Source organism: Coffea arabica, chromosome 7c (genome assembly GCF_036785885.1).
Source record: "Coffea arabica cultivar ET-39 chromosome 7c, Coffea Arabica ET-39 HiFi, whole genome shotgun sequence".
NCBI classification, from domain to species: Eukaryota; Viridiplantae; Streptophyta; class Magnoliopsida; order Gentianales; family Rubiaceae; genus Coffea; species Coffea arabica.
In genome coordinates this window covers 16,730,214-16,745,314 of record NC_092322.1, presented here as the reverse complement: position 1 = coordinate 16,745,314, position 15,101 = coordinate 16,730,214, and the positions used below count along the sequence as shown (strand labels likewise).

The window sequence follows — 15,101 nt, the reverse complement described above, 5'->3', positions numbered from 1 at the left end:
TATACACAAATTATCAGTTATGAAGAATGATCAGATTGACAATCTCTCAACCTAATCACACTTGCCAACATTAATCACCTCATCTAACCAAAGAATTATAGTTCTTTCAAACTTTTATGGGATTAAATTTTTGGAAGTAACAAAAATTAATTGTTCTACCATTGGATGACCACGAAAGAGCCTTAGCCAGTGTTACAGTTAGAAAATAGAAAAGTAAAGAGCCCGTTTAAATTGTAAGTTTTTGGAATTTTTATAAAAATAAAATAAAATAAAATAATACTGTAACGATATGATCTATGCGAGATAAAAAAAAAAGTGATCGAAAAACATGTCAAAGTAATTTCTGCGGCGTGACAAATACAGCTTTCTCTAAGAAGTTCCTCACGGCAATTGGTAGATGCTGTCTGCTAAAGATTTAGATCCAATTAAACAGGCAGTATAACTGAAATGGTTGGTGGCCTAACTAAGTAAAGCACAAGGAAATTGTGGCCAAGATCCGTTATTTTATTTGTCTTCCACGCATCGCGTGATGGTTCGATGATTTAGTGATGCGGAGCATTTTACGAACTTTTTTATTCGTGTAGTCTTGTACTTGCATCACAGAATTCATGGGCTTCAAAATTTGATCCTCTATAGCTTTTTTTTTCAACTAAAATTATAAGGGACACAATTTAAATAAATTAAAAAAGATATTGCAAGAATTTCAACCAATGAGTAAATAATGTCACTACAACTTTAAGGAAAGAACAGCAGCCAGGGGTCTCAACCCAACTTCAAAATATCCCTTTGGTCTGTCTTTCACTGCCTGTCATTTTGGAATACAGAACTTTTGCAGCAACCTAAGGAGTTTCCATTCTAAATCTGGCTTGTTCTGTGAAAATACCTGACAATAACTTCCCACTTATCCAACCGGGCAACTCTTATGCCACTGTAATTGTGTCAAAAACCTCAACCACATACTTTTGCAGTTCTCTGAATTGTCTAGATTACAGACCTGCCTGGTAATACCCCGGTCAAGGCACAGCCCATGTCTCCTCCCTTCTAGGAGGTATTGTGAGGGGACTACAATTTTCTGTCTAGAATGCTGGATGAGACAAGAAGATGCTGACTAAATTTGTGGGTTTTTTTTTTTTTATGCTGACAAGAAGATGAATGAAAGAATTTCATTGCTGCTTTGTTGTTAAGCCAAGCAAATCTCAACTTTACAAAAAAAGTAATTTACCAGCTGAAAGGAATATAGTAAAAGAATGTACTATAAAACTCAGGCAACCTAAAGAAGAATGCAAAAGAGTTTTAATGAAGTGATGATCTTAAGGAACCAGACCTTTACAAATTCCAGGCCCCTCATTCATACAAGTACCACAAGTAGCGTGAAAGATGGCGCATAACCTACGGAGACCAGAATGCTTAACACATTCAGAAAAGCATGGAATGGCATGAAACAGAGCAGACTGCTCAATATAATCACAAGAAAGAAGATTGCAATCATTCATAAGAGATGCAGACTTTCATGGTACTGAACAACTCTGGAGAGCAGAACAACTACCACTTACTTGATCACAATACAGTTAGTACATTCTTGTCAACATTTTTCATTGAGCCAATTTGCAGATATCTTCATACTCAACCGCCTTAATCACCCTGCCATCATAAATCCCCTTCTCAATCTGCACCTTAGCACAGAACTTATCTGTATCAACAGCAAGCAGCCTAGCATTTGACCCTCGATAAGCCCCATTAACTATTCTCACAAGTACCCCAATTTGTGGAATCACAGTCTCAAGCTCTTCTTGATCAATTCTCAAGACATGCTTACTCTCTAGCATCTCAATTTCCCCAACATACTTATCAATCACTTTCCGCACCATCCCCTTCTGCTTATAGTACCCCTTTTCTGCCAGCGCCCTGCTCATTACCTTCACAATAATCCCCTCACACAACCAATAATCCTTCCTATTACTCCTCTCCTTCGCCTTCTCTTCTTCCCTCATCAACTCATCCAACACTGAGCTCCCCATCTTTCCACTGCCCTTACTCCCCTTGTCGCTTTTAGTCTCATGCTCCGCATCATCAAAAACAACCCTAGAACCCTCCTCCTTCAGATTACTTTTCGACGATGACCCCAAACTTAACTTGATTTTCTCCTCCGATTTCTCAAACAACCTTTTCTCCTGAACTTCCTGTTCATTCCCATCCCCGCTCTCATTCCCAGCTGGCATCAGCTGCTCGGCACGCTCAATCTGCTTCTTAATCTCCCTCTCCTGCTTCTCCTCCTCTGCTAAATCAGCCCTAATCCTCTTATTCTTCATCTTCTCCTTAAACAAGGTCTCCGAATCACGATCAATATAAGTAATAAACCACCCTTTCGGAGTTTCCTCAACTTTACACTTGCCAGTCCTCCCCAAATACTTGACAAACTCCGTCAAAGTTGCCCACTGAGTTGAATTCATATGAATATGGTGGCGATCGGCGATGTACTCGTTATATACCACGGTGGCGGCGATGCGACTAAAGCGGTGACTACGCTTCATATGTTCGAGAAATGCTTGTTCGAACTCTTCGGAATAGCCGTCGATGATTCGATTAGGGTTTTGGCCAAAAACCTGCATCTGCCGCTGGTGTGATTCGCTCATGCAGTGGCACTTGAAGCCGTTCTCGTCTCGACATTGCTTTTGGCACATCTGACAATACCATCGGAGTTTTTGTAAGCCTTTTGCTTTGATTCTATTCGCTATTGCCTTTGGCGTCAGGAACTCATTCTTTCCCATGGCAGCGGATCAAGAATTGATTTCAGTAGGATTGTTTCGACCCCCCTAGTCTGTAGACGGCCAGCCGGCTGGTGGTGAGGTGGGTTTGTTTGGATAGGAGTTTATTTGGATGATTTATTTGAGATAATTATCGTAGCATTTTTTGTGATGTGATGTCTGTGAGATAAAAAGGTGATTAAAATTTGTGAAGCAAATTAATTTTTTTCAAATCTTCTCAATCCAAACACACCCGAGCTCGAGATTTCATTTCTACAGCTATCTTTGTTACTAGAAATTTTCTGGTTGTGCCAATGCCCAATTTGTTGTCTAAAAAATATTGAAAAATTCCTAGTAACTCTCATTTTTAAAATTAATAGAACATGGAAGATCTTAATTGTGTCATGTTCAGAAACCATATCCATGTGTAAACCATTATAGCATTAGGGTAATTAAAGCAAAGTCCACGTCCATGTGCAAAACCAGAGACACTAATATAACAAGGAAGCTGCAAAATAATTGAGGACTAAGATATGTTAGAAATCTTTGTCCCTTCCCCCCTCCCGGCCGCCTGCCGCTCTGAAACAACAAAAAAGTTAGGATCCAACCATTGAATAATCCCCTTTCAATGAACCAAGGCATAGAATTCAGAAGTGCTCATCTATGCCAGAAATTAATCAGTGCATGACCAGTTCCTAAAACCAAAATTTAAACAGAAACCAAATTATATCAAACAAATCGTGATTGAGTGCAGATTCTACTTGTTGAGCCCCAAAACATGTGGAAAATTAGAGCCAAGACAGTAGAAGCTGGGAAACTACTCTTTAGCTGGTCTTTGGTCCAAACTATGATAGTCACTAACATGACAATGCAGTAAAAGTCAAAAACAATTGATGAAATTAATGTTTCTAGGTCTATCAAAGTATTGTTTCCAATGGAATTTAAAGATAGTTCGAGTCATTGCAAGACATTAAAGGATCATTCAGCAAACAAACACAAAGGCAAAAGTAAAATCATTTTTGTTTAGAACCAAACAGTGAGCTAAACAACATCTCTCAAATCATTTAATACTCCGTAACAATGGGACACGTAAATTTTCAGAAAACTAAACCAGTGTGGTGGTAAAGCTACCTTTAGAAGCAAATCATCAAACACAAAGCATGCTACTGTTGTAAGAGATAATCACACACCTTAAACACTGGATGTTTACTTCGCTGTGCTTCTTCTTGATTCTTTCAAACCTACAAAACAATCAACAATAACAAAAGCAAACATTTATGCTAGGAGGTCAATTTTGGAAATAAAAAAAAAGGCTAGAAAAACTCAACAATAAACTCATCAAATGCCTGAAAATTGATGCGAAAATGTGAGTTTTTCTTCGTGTTTTTGGCTAGGAAAGCAGATAGGGGTGGGGAGGGGAGAGGTACAGTGTTTTCCCCTCTTTGATTCTCTCCTTTTTCTGGGAAAAAAAAAAAAAGAATTGCATGGTTGGGAGATGAGATAGTGTACATAGAATGTAAATCGGAAGGGCAAGCATAAATTGGGGGGGGGGGGATAATCACTGATGTTTTGGCCAATAAGAAATAATGTTTTTTCAAATATACTTTATGAATATTTCGATGCCTTAAAATACCACATAAAATAAAACCAGTAAAGTGCAGCTATATCTTCTTAAGAAGCATAAGCAAAAACTTATCATAAGAGTAAATAGCCAAACATATAGGCACATAACAGTAATATTAAAATATTTAAAATATCATCCCATATAATATTAACAAAATTTCAGCAAATTAATGATACAAATCAAAGGTAAACTGACCTGGAATGAACAGATATCTTGCTGCAAAACCTTTTCTATTTTCAGACCAAAGCTGAAAATTACGAAAAAAACATTGATTATACAGCATGTATGTTCGTGGTGCAAAAAAAATAAAGAAAAAAAGAATGGGAAGAAATGTATTTACCAGGATGCAAGGCACCAAAAGAATGGCAATGTTGGCAACCTGAAATTCGTCCCTACCTAATTGCAGATTGGGGGTAACGTGGCATTACATGAAATTGATGGCAATGTTGTCAAGCTCAAGCTACAGGGAGCATGCGGTTCTCGTCCAAGCTCTGTAATGACAATGAACGTCGACCGGTGGAAAAGATCCCTGAAGTTGTTGTTGCTGTTGAATCAATGCCAGATGAGGAAACTGGCCTTGAGTTGAACGAAGAAAATGTAGAAAAGGCAAACCATTATATTCAACTTTTTACTGCCATCCCAGAGTTGGACAGCCAAGTATGAAAATGTTGAATTATGTTAAAAGAGAATCAAATCAAGCAGTACTGAAAAAGACTAGCATGATCCATACGGTACAGAGGGATGCTTTGACATTTGCCCTGGGTAATTAATTACGTTCTGTACAGTCCCGACCGCAATGTTTTAGCATCAGTTTCAATAATTGATGAATATACAGAAATTTATTTGAGGCAGCAGCGGAGACTTTACGTGTTGCATTACAAACTTGAGTTCGTTTACCGGGTTCCATTTCGACTCTCTCCTGGTGTATCTTCTTGCCTTTTGCTTTACAGTAAAAACTCACTATGTTAAGGGTGGGTGCATTCTATCATTATAAACCCTCTTTATCGGACGGACGAAAAAATCTCTGACTTCTCTAGTTCATGCAATACGAGAAGCGGTACCAAAAAATGAGTTGGTTTTTTTTCTGATTAATCCATATTGAATATTCAGATATTGACTAGCTGATAGGTGGCATCACCACCATTCAAACACAGCAAATCAGCAATAGTAATCGTCTGATGATGGTGGTTATCAAGAAAACAACCCAAAAACACACATGCCAAAAAAAAAAAACCAAAAAGGATGATATCTAGCATTCTTTTTACAAAGATATGTAACGGGATTCCGCATTTCATAACCTACATGACCAAAATTGGATACAGAGCAAAAAGGAGGAAATTTTTAACAACCAACAATAATGTCAATAGTCCATCATTTTAAATGGACTGTAATGTGTTTAATTGTCGTATAAGACGGAAAGAGCATACAGCTCAATTCACACAAGTCAAAATTTGCCCTGTTTGATCTTAGCCGCATATTGACGCTTGATCCACAACTCATCAAGGAGGACGATCGTACCATCTAATTAGTGGCAATAGAGCTTGATCACAGAATCTGCTCCAGCAGTAAATAACCAAGGTTGCCTAGGGTGGAATTTACAGTCCAGGACTCCTGAAAAGAGCAATGTTTCAGCCAATGATTGATTATACACCTACATGTTTCTTTTATAATAAATTTTGAGACGTTCTACATGAGATCAGAACTATTGATATACGTAAACAAGCTGGTATCACTCACTCATCCAAAGAAACCAACTATATTAGCTCGGAAGAGTATATAACTGGATCACAAATGGTAAAAGTCTTAGAAGCCAACAGCATACAAAATAAAAACATGATTAGAGATGATTAGATAAAGCCACTTCTGACATTGAGTTTCCTTCTTGAGATCACAGGATAGAGCAGATGATGAAAAGCTGCCTTCCCCCCTCACTAAATATTCCCTACCCCTCCGAAGTGTCTCTGGAGAAGGCAATCATATTACTAGGCCAACAGGCAGCATCATGTGGTGCCTATATCTAATACGATAGCACTCTGCAGGATTTTTTAGGTGATGGTGCTACAAGTAATAACAGTTATGCACATAATCATATTCATATTCTTGTTCACCATATATGTGAGCATGAACCATTTTCCGATAATTCTGATGATGAAATCAAAGAAGGAAGTCCTCCAGAATTTAAACTTGCATAATCAAAGAAAATTTGAGTCAAACTAACCAAGGCCCACATCCCTTTCCTTCAAAGTCAAATCATGACGACATAAATTAGGATCATCTCCCCTATATGAAGGAGATAAACCTAATAAAACCGCTCAGCGCAAAAAGCTTTATCTAATATCCTACTACACCAAAAATCCAAACATTTAAAAAAGAACTCAACAGGTAAAAAGTCAGCATGACGAACATTTCAAAGAGTTACCAACATTACTGGTTGTCATGCAGCCCAAGTTTATAATCATCATTTAATTCTAGAAATGACAAAAAGAGTGACTAGAGAGGCACAGCATTCACAGTTCAACCAATCTAAGCAAGCAAGCTCAGGCCCAACAAGAAATTCATATCAATTCCATCATTTCTACCTTTTCCATCAACATTCCGAAGTGTATAAAATCCATGAATCAACAAGTTACCTCTTCCATTCACACTAGCATGCCCACGAAGAATCTCCAATGGTACAATCAATGGGTTTTGGTTCAGATCTGAATACACCATGCCATGGAAAACATATGCTGTGCAATCATCAGAACTTGACGCAAACAAAGGGTACGAACGGTGAAACGCCACCCTGGTAATGTCCTTTGGATGGCAACTGAAATTGAAAAACCAATTAAACACAATTATTAATGGTGCAGAAAATACAACCACAATTTTTGCATGATTGTGCATATTCTACACCATCCATAAGGGATTTTACGTCACCAGGCAGATTCTTCCAGCTGGTTAGCACAATCTAGGTCAACATTCATTATATAGGTCTTACAGATTATAGACATGTTCCACGCATCATTCAAGTTGCACAAAGCAAAATGCATAATGCAGTTCGTGCGATCAGAAACATAAAACTTTCAATATGCCTTTTTGTTTTCTAAAAATAATTTGCTATCTTGCTTCCACACTTGTATTGCACTAATTCATTATGAATTATTTGTCTCACTTCAACTATATTATCTATCTTTGCCATGCAAAATTCTACTTCGTTCATTTTTCTTGGTTGCAGTGCATAAATCTGACAAGACAGACTTGGAGAGTTTAACCAAATACACATGCATCTTTTTCATCTCCCAAAACACTAAAAATGTTTGCAAAAATTCATATAAAGCTTTCAAACGTAAATTCTTAACACTGCAATTTAATGCAGTGACTTACTTGAGAACCCTATAAGGTTGAGATGACAGGTCCATGTCAAACCAACATAGTTTTCCATCTTTGCTACCCACAATGACATTGTCACCTGCATCAAAAGACACTGCAAAATTAAGCAATCATGTATACATGCAAAAGGGGGAAATGTCAAGTAAGAAAGGAGGACAAGTCCATAGGAACCACTATCTCACCACCAGGATGAATGGCAATGGACGAGACTTCACGTACTCCAGTTTCAAGCTTCTTGATTAGCCTTTGCTTCAACAGGTCATAAATGCGGACATTCTTCTTTGTTGATATGAAAAATATTGAACGAGTTGGATGGAAAGCAGTTGAAACTGGTAACCCATGCAACTTGAATGGTATCCTTTGTGTTAACCCCTTGGAGAGTTGGTGAACTAATACTGCCTTTGATTCCCGTATATTGCGTCAAGAATAAACACTCACCATCCAAAGAGAGACCAAGTTCCTAGCTTAACATAAGCACTTGAAGCAAAAGGAAGAAAGATACCAAGTGCAACTAATTTAGGTCGTAAATGATATGATGGCATGCTGATTGGCACTTAGGTCAGATTTGGTTCATGAAATTAGGTGAGAGTAGATTCTGAATCCTGCATTGTCTGTGGTTAGCTGGCATTTTTACATAACATCATACCCAATAAAAAGTTTCATGCATCTACATGGAATAAAATTTCCCAAATCAAAGGAGAGAATCTCCTGGGATAACAAGTTCTGCATAAGATATACTACAAAATGGACTTTATTTGCCCTTCAATTTATTTTAATTAGCATAGGACAAACCTAAAAAAGTTTGCACCTTTTTCTTTAGGATATCCACACACAATGACTCTTTTACAAAGGACTGCGAACGTCAGGACTATTAATCATGACAGTCCTAATACCCAATCAAAATCCCACCCAATCCAATCAAATCAAAAGCCAGTGATCCTGTACCTCTGCATTCTATCTCCAGTCACCAACTTAGACATCATGCATATCTAATTATATATTGAGTTCCCACATGAATTTATCATCACAGGTAAAATTTCACGAGAAAGAGAGAGAGAGAGAGAGATAGTCATCTCACTAATAACAGAACTGATAGTCCGGCATTCCACCCTTCCCAAAGCTTGTGGTTTAATTCGAGAAAATACAGAATGTAATAGACATGGTTAAAATAAATCAACATACAATGGGTGAAAGGATATCATATGGCATGAGGGTTGAGAAATAGTCTCCTTTACGATGCCATTCAACAGAAGACACTGTCTGCACATTCAGAGAAAAATAAGCAGTTATTCTCTTTATATAAGGGCCTTCAAACTGATCAAGTTGAAAAACTTGCTTAACAGCTTTCAAATATAACATGCAAACATAGACCAGCATTGAAGTACCTTATAGTGATTTAATCTGATTGCCCCGTGATTATCATCTCGAGACCATTTCACAATGGTCTCACTTATAATGGCCTCACTAGCACCTGAGCAAAGAAAAGAAAAAAAGACCAGTCAAGGAGTAGCCTTTGTGCAGTATGCTAGGCGAAAGTGACTAACACTAACCTGGTTCATTGTGTGCCATGTGTGATTCGACGTGCAGAAGATCATCCACCCTTCGATTTTCTTCATCGTTACCAAGTCCAGTATTCAAAAGAAACACATCTTGTCCCCTAAATATTATGCCACTCTCAAATTACATGCCTTATTTAATAAAACCAGCACATGAAAAGAAAGATAACTTCTACATCATCCTTACACAGAAACAGCCAGGACAGGAAGTTCAGGTGAAGGGTTCCAGGCAACATGCTGGACAGCTTCTCCCAGCTCCCATACTCGAAAACACCTTCCACTTTCAACCTCCCAGACACGCACCGTTCCATCATTAGAACCTTAATACGTATAGAATTTGATAATGAAGAAAATTCACATTACTGGTAAACAGAAAAGTGATAAACTGTAAGAAAAAAGGTGGCCAACCAGAAGCAATCCATTGCCCAGTAGAGTCGGTAGATATTGATACCACAGGGCCCTTGTGACCTTTATACTCAAGATAACATGTAGTTGGATAGGGTTTAAGATCTTTACGGCTCGGCAACTTGGGTTTCAAGGACTCAGGATCAATATTAATCTAAAAAAGCAGAAGATGGGAGCCAGATTCATTGTTAATGATGTTTAACCAAAATAGCCAAGGCTAAGATTTTAGATACTCACGAGCCATCAAATGGAAGTCAAGTAAACAAATTAGATTTGCCCATACATACACGTTTCTTTTGAGTTCTTGGACACAGGTACAGATCTAAACAACGGTCAAAAGATTCTCGAACAGCTTTATCATATGCAGGCACACTTCTCATAGATGTAAACCTAAATAAAAAAGCACATTAGGATTGACCATGGTCAACATAAATGCCAAAGACAGAAAATCAATTGGCACCACCAGATACCCACCGTTTGGGTATGAATTTAGGCCGGTCTTCCTCGTACATAAGCTCATATTTTTTAACCTCTTCAGCTGTTGGAATATATTCTAAAGAAGGGTTGTAGGATTCCTCATGACCTGAAACTTATAGTATTAATGGTGTATCTTTTTCTGATTCCTCATAAATGACAAAAACTAAGATAAACACTGTCACAATACAGAAAATTAACAGTCTAATGGAACTTTTCATTCAAAAAAAGTTACTTTAGAATTACCCACCTGGCAACTTAGGTTTTGGTGGAGGAATATGGTGCCTCTCTGTTAAGTTACGGTCATCACCCCATAGAAGATATACACGATTCTCCTCTTTGGGTTTATCATCGACTTTTATTAGTCCCTTCCGAATACCACGTACTAGCCGAACAATCTATAAGGGGAAAGGAAACCATTAAACACATTAAAAGCCATCCACACATAAGCCCTACTTCATACTTAACAAGAAGGTTATTACAGAAGAGTAAATCTTTATTTGTTTCAATTTTGTTCAACACATAGGCAAATAAAGTGACATGATATATAAGTGATAAAGGAAAAACACATAAGGGACAAGAAAAGGCGAAAAGTGAACCCCATTTTTCCTAAGATCGAATACTGAAATGAACTACTCAAATCAAGTGACACAAAATATAAGTCACAAAGGGGGAAAAAGCATCGAGGACCAGAAAAAGCGAAAACAAAATCTCATTTTTCTAAAATAGCTTTTATAAAATTACCATCTCAGTTAATGTGATCTAATCATTTGAATAGCACAGTAAACTTGGGGCAAGAAAGACAGAGATGTTCCTGTCCTTGTCATGTAGCGGATAGCTTGTTCCAGCTATCCACTAAAGGATCTTGGAATGATTCTTTTTCTTTTCTTTTTTTCCCTGGGGTAGGTGACCAGGGGTTGTAGAAATTGAACGGATGTCTTAGAGGCTACCAAACCCCTGAATAACTGGGATACCAGATGTTATCCCAAGTAGATTATACATGCCATCTTCACCCCCAGAGAGAGAAAGAGAGATTCGATATGCTCAATTTCTCTATTTCTTATCAGAGATGCAGTCGAATGCTAGTAGCACGCATAATATTACGACATTTCCACTGAAACAACTATTCAGCATAGACTTCAGATTTCAGAAGTTGGATATAGCCTTTTTCATATATTGGACCAATATTTCACGGCATGAAAATTCAGGATCAAAAATTGACAAGCATTACCGTTTTCTACTTCTTCCATATATCCTAATCAAAGTTAACATAAAAACACAATCTTATATTAGTGTTTTACTGGAAAATCAACGTCTATTGTAATTTTTTTTAACAGCAAATACCCCAATACACAGTAAATGAAGGTTCACGAACTCCAAACCATTTTACTCTCCCACTTCGAAGGGACAAAACGTCGCTTTGGCTCTGGTGCATCAGGGAAGGGATGCTCAGCTTTATCTATGGTGACCCAATCAACAGCTGTCTGCAGGGGGGAAAAAATTAACGAACTTCTGAAAGTTTAAACATCATTCACAAGATAGAGTTGGAATGACAATCACTAAAAGCAGAAGAAAGCATGACAGATATAGGTACAAACCGGATATGGATCAAATTCAGGGTGTGGTGCCATTCCTTTCAGCACCCTACGAATCATTCTAGTTTCTTCTTTGGTCAGCTCCACTATTTCATCATTATATTCATCATAAATCTTGCGCCTGCAAAACCAGGTAGAATTTGAAAAGGAGCATCGAAAAAGGCCCCACCTCTCCCCGCAAAGAGGACATAAGCAAACAGCACTACAAGGACATTCCTACTTACCAAAAACACACCAACAAAAGAATAAAGCTTCAAATGTCAAATAACAGAACACAGGTGCAATTTCATAACATCTAACAGTAAATTTGTTATTGGCAGCAACAGTAAATTCAGATGCGACAGTAAACTTTCACAGGGTAAGAAACACAAGAAGCAGATAAATAGCCATTGGTTTCACTAGTTTATCAGAATACTTGCGCTACTCACTGCAGTCAATTAGCAATAATTTTTCTATGGACTTCAGGAAAATCTGTTTCACACAGCTTGGCAAGAAAAAAAATTTATACGGACAATGTCCAAATTGACAATCAGTCAAAATCATACATCCCACATTTTTTGCAGGGATTAATTGCCAAAAGGAACCAAATTCAATCTCAAGTATGTATAATCAAGAAACCGACAGGAAGACCACAAATATGCTTATGTAATCACCAATTTTCAGAGTTATCGGCACTGGCAAGAAAGGAATCAAGTTTGTCCTCTCTCACTTTCTTCTTAATCTTCTTCCCAGCAATATCATATCCAATGTGCTCTTCATCCTTGTACCATTCAAAAGGAACATTTCCCACTGTATTATGAGCAGCAACCTAATTTAACAAGAGAAAGGAACAATTCATTACTATCTCAGCCAAACTAAATAAAAAAGTCAAAGCATAGTTATATTAAGAAAAGGCTATCCAGGAAAAGAAAAGGCCCTCAAACATCAACCAACTGAGAACAGTAGCTTTGCTTGCAATGGGATATGATTTCTTAGTTTTGCTTTGATTGCAAATTTTGAAGTTTAAAGGACAACCAAAAAGCACATGGTGGCAGATTATCATCATCTAAATTTGTAATCAGAACACTGTATAGAATTTCCTGATTCTAAGTATCTGCTTCACACTTTCATGAAGAGCTCAATCCTCTATCAACACCCAAAAAAAACCACTTTCCACTCTAAGGGGACAGAAGAGTAAGAGGCACCATATTGAAAGGAAGAAAAGAAATTTGATGATCCCCCAACCATATCTCTTGAAAAACATTAGAAAACTTAACAAAAGAGTATTCGCATAACGCACCTCATCTTCAGAGGAATCACTCTCCGCCATACTTTCACCATAGTCATCATCTTCTGAGACATCATTACCCTAATAAATTGACAACCCAAATCATCAAAAAAAAAAAAAATATATATATATATATATATATATATATATATATATATATATATAGCAAACATAAACACTTCCATAATCATGTGGAGGTTACCAATCATATCTTTATTCATTTTCCGTTCCATAAAACCACTCTGAAAAAATTAAGCAAAATTACCATGTACCTCGCTGTCTGTCAGCTCAACCGATTCTGATTGTGTATCAGTCAATGAGTCTTCAGATGGATTCTCATTCAAAAGCTATAAACACCAGGCAACAATAGCCTCGTTAAGAAATTCAAACCAAGGGGTGACAACGTCGGCGAATGAAGGAATGGGGAGAGTGAAGGCCGACGATGGAGTCTAGGGTTTTTACTGGGAGGTTAGGTACAGCGGAAAGACGTGTATTTGCGTTGTTTCTTCTCTCCTGACTGCGAAGAGAACGAAGAGAGAGGACCAGACCACTAACCTCAGACTAAAAAATAAAGAATTATAATAATTGTTCATAATTACAGAGACAGGCCTCAATACTTATGCACTGTTCTGTTCGGAGCCTCTGTTAAAACTCGAGGGACAAACTGGTAATTAAGAGTCAAAGGACAAAATAGCCCTAAACAATTATGTTCGGACCACAAGGAAAAACTTGAGGGACAAACAATGAGCAACTGTACAAAAGCGTGTAGTCCTCAAACCTTTTATGATTTTTTTTATTTTTGTTCTCTAAACTTTAAAATGATTTTTTTATAAGTTTTTCTAGCAAAACACTCGTTAACACATTTAACATTCACTTAACCTATATCTTATATACATATATATAAATAAATACATATAAAAACGAGTTATAGTTTGTCTATTGGGTGATTTTCATCCGATATTTTAAGGGGCAATTTAGGAATTGTATAAGTATCATACAAGTAATTCACCTCAGAGTACAAGCATGCCATGCTCATTGGAGTATGAGTTTACCTAAGTGTCCTTTGTGAGATGATGATTACATTCACAAATGGTGCTTATATGTCAGTTAGTGACAGTTTCACCATTTTAACTACCCGTTTAGTACAATGGTAAGACAGAAAGGAAGTGGGGTGAATTGGGGTAAGCCATTCAATTGAATTAAATGTGTTTATTAATGGGCCAAAGTAGAAGAACCATTTGAAAACTATTTGTGAACTGTAACGATAAGAAGTTTTGTGCTTTTAATCGTTAGACCTCAGAAACATTAATTGAGTTCTTCCAACAAAACAAATTCATTTGAACCAGTAATTGCAGCATGTTTAAGAGCTCATTAAAGTGTGGGAAATTAAGAATCATTTGAGCTCAATGTTACAACTGTAACTAAGGACCCTCCATCTTCTCCACCATTTGTAGATTAGTTTCTGAACTAAGTGGCAATAATGGCAGTCATTAATATACAAAATTGTGGGTTTAGATGCTACCATTTCCGACTATCAGAGTTAGATTTGTAGAGGTATCTTCATTTTTATTCATGCTTCTTGCTTTGTGAACTGTATAGCTTTGTTTGCACAATAAAATTCATGAATTAGCTTTTGTCATAGCTATTGCAGGTGGGTGAAGTGTGGGCAGATTTTCTTGTTAGATTGCATTTTGTTCCAAAAGGTACAAGTTAATTGTGTATTTTCACTTGATGCATGTCATCTATTGTTTAAATGTGATTACAATTTTATTGCATTGATTACAGCTATGTGGAGCCTTTAACAAATATGTGAATGATTGATCCAATTTTAAAAATATATTACAGATAATGCAAATTTTTTATTTCAATAATTAAGTGCATGAGATGGTGTGAGTAGATTGAAATTGCTATTTGAATAGACAAGTCTTGATGTTCATATGCTATGTTATTTTCTCACTGAATTTAGTTGAACTCATGAAATAGAAGTCTTTGGAAGTAACAACAAAACCAAGCTCCACTCCAAAAACGCCAACCACAATTACTAAAACTCAAAACTCTGCAGAA

At 37.1% G+C, this 15,101-nt stretch overlaps 2 protein-coding genes and 1 long non-coding RNA gene across 3 annotated transcripts; all 3 read right to left on the bottom strand.

The window, feature by feature from the left end:
* Positions 1–1,271: 1,271 nt before the first annotated feature.
* Positions 1,272–2,909, bottom strand: LOC113698159 (KIN17-like protein). The gene has a single exon (XM_027217865.2). The coding sequence runs from the start codon at positions 2,766–2,768 to the stop codon at positions 1,593–1,595; it is 1,176 nt and encodes a 391-aa protein (XP_027073666.1). The 5' UTR covers positions 2,769–2,909; the 3' UTR covers positions 1,272–1,592.
* A 929-nt stretch (positions 2,910–3,838) lies between these two features.
* Positions 3,839–4,939, bottom strand: LOC140010777 (uncharacterized). Its single transcript, XR_011817923.1, has 3 exons — positions 4,709–4,939; positions 4,564–4,615; positions 3,839–3,985 (listed from the first exon to the last, which is right to left on the bottom strand). It is a non-coding gene; the product is annotated as an uncharacterized lncRNA (long non-coding RNA).
* Positions 4,940–5,592: 653 nt separating this feature from the next.
* Positions 5,593–13,380, bottom strand: LOC113698959 (ribosome biogenesis protein BOP1 homolog). The gene is made up of 17 exons (XM_072058294.1): positions 13,303–13,380; positions 13,050–13,102; positions 12,424–12,578; positions 11,774–11,891; positions 11,558–11,659; positions 10,426–10,573; positions 10,176–10,284; positions 9,989–10,091; positions 9,705–9,855; positions 9,484–9,616; positions 9,291–9,397; positions 9,126–9,211; positions 8,940–9,000; positions 7,923–8,150; positions 7,735–7,819; positions 6,999–7,177; positions 5,593–5,979 (listed from the first exon to the last, which is right to left on the bottom strand). The coding sequence occupies exons 2-17, from the start codon at positions 13,077–13,079 to the stop codon at positions 5,894–5,896; spliced, it is 1,881 nt and encodes a 626-aa protein (XP_071914395.1). The 5' UTR covers positions 13,080–13,102; positions 13,303–13,380; the 3' UTR covers positions 5,593–5,893.
* Between the last annotated feature and the right edge of the window lie 1,721 nt (positions 13,381–15,101).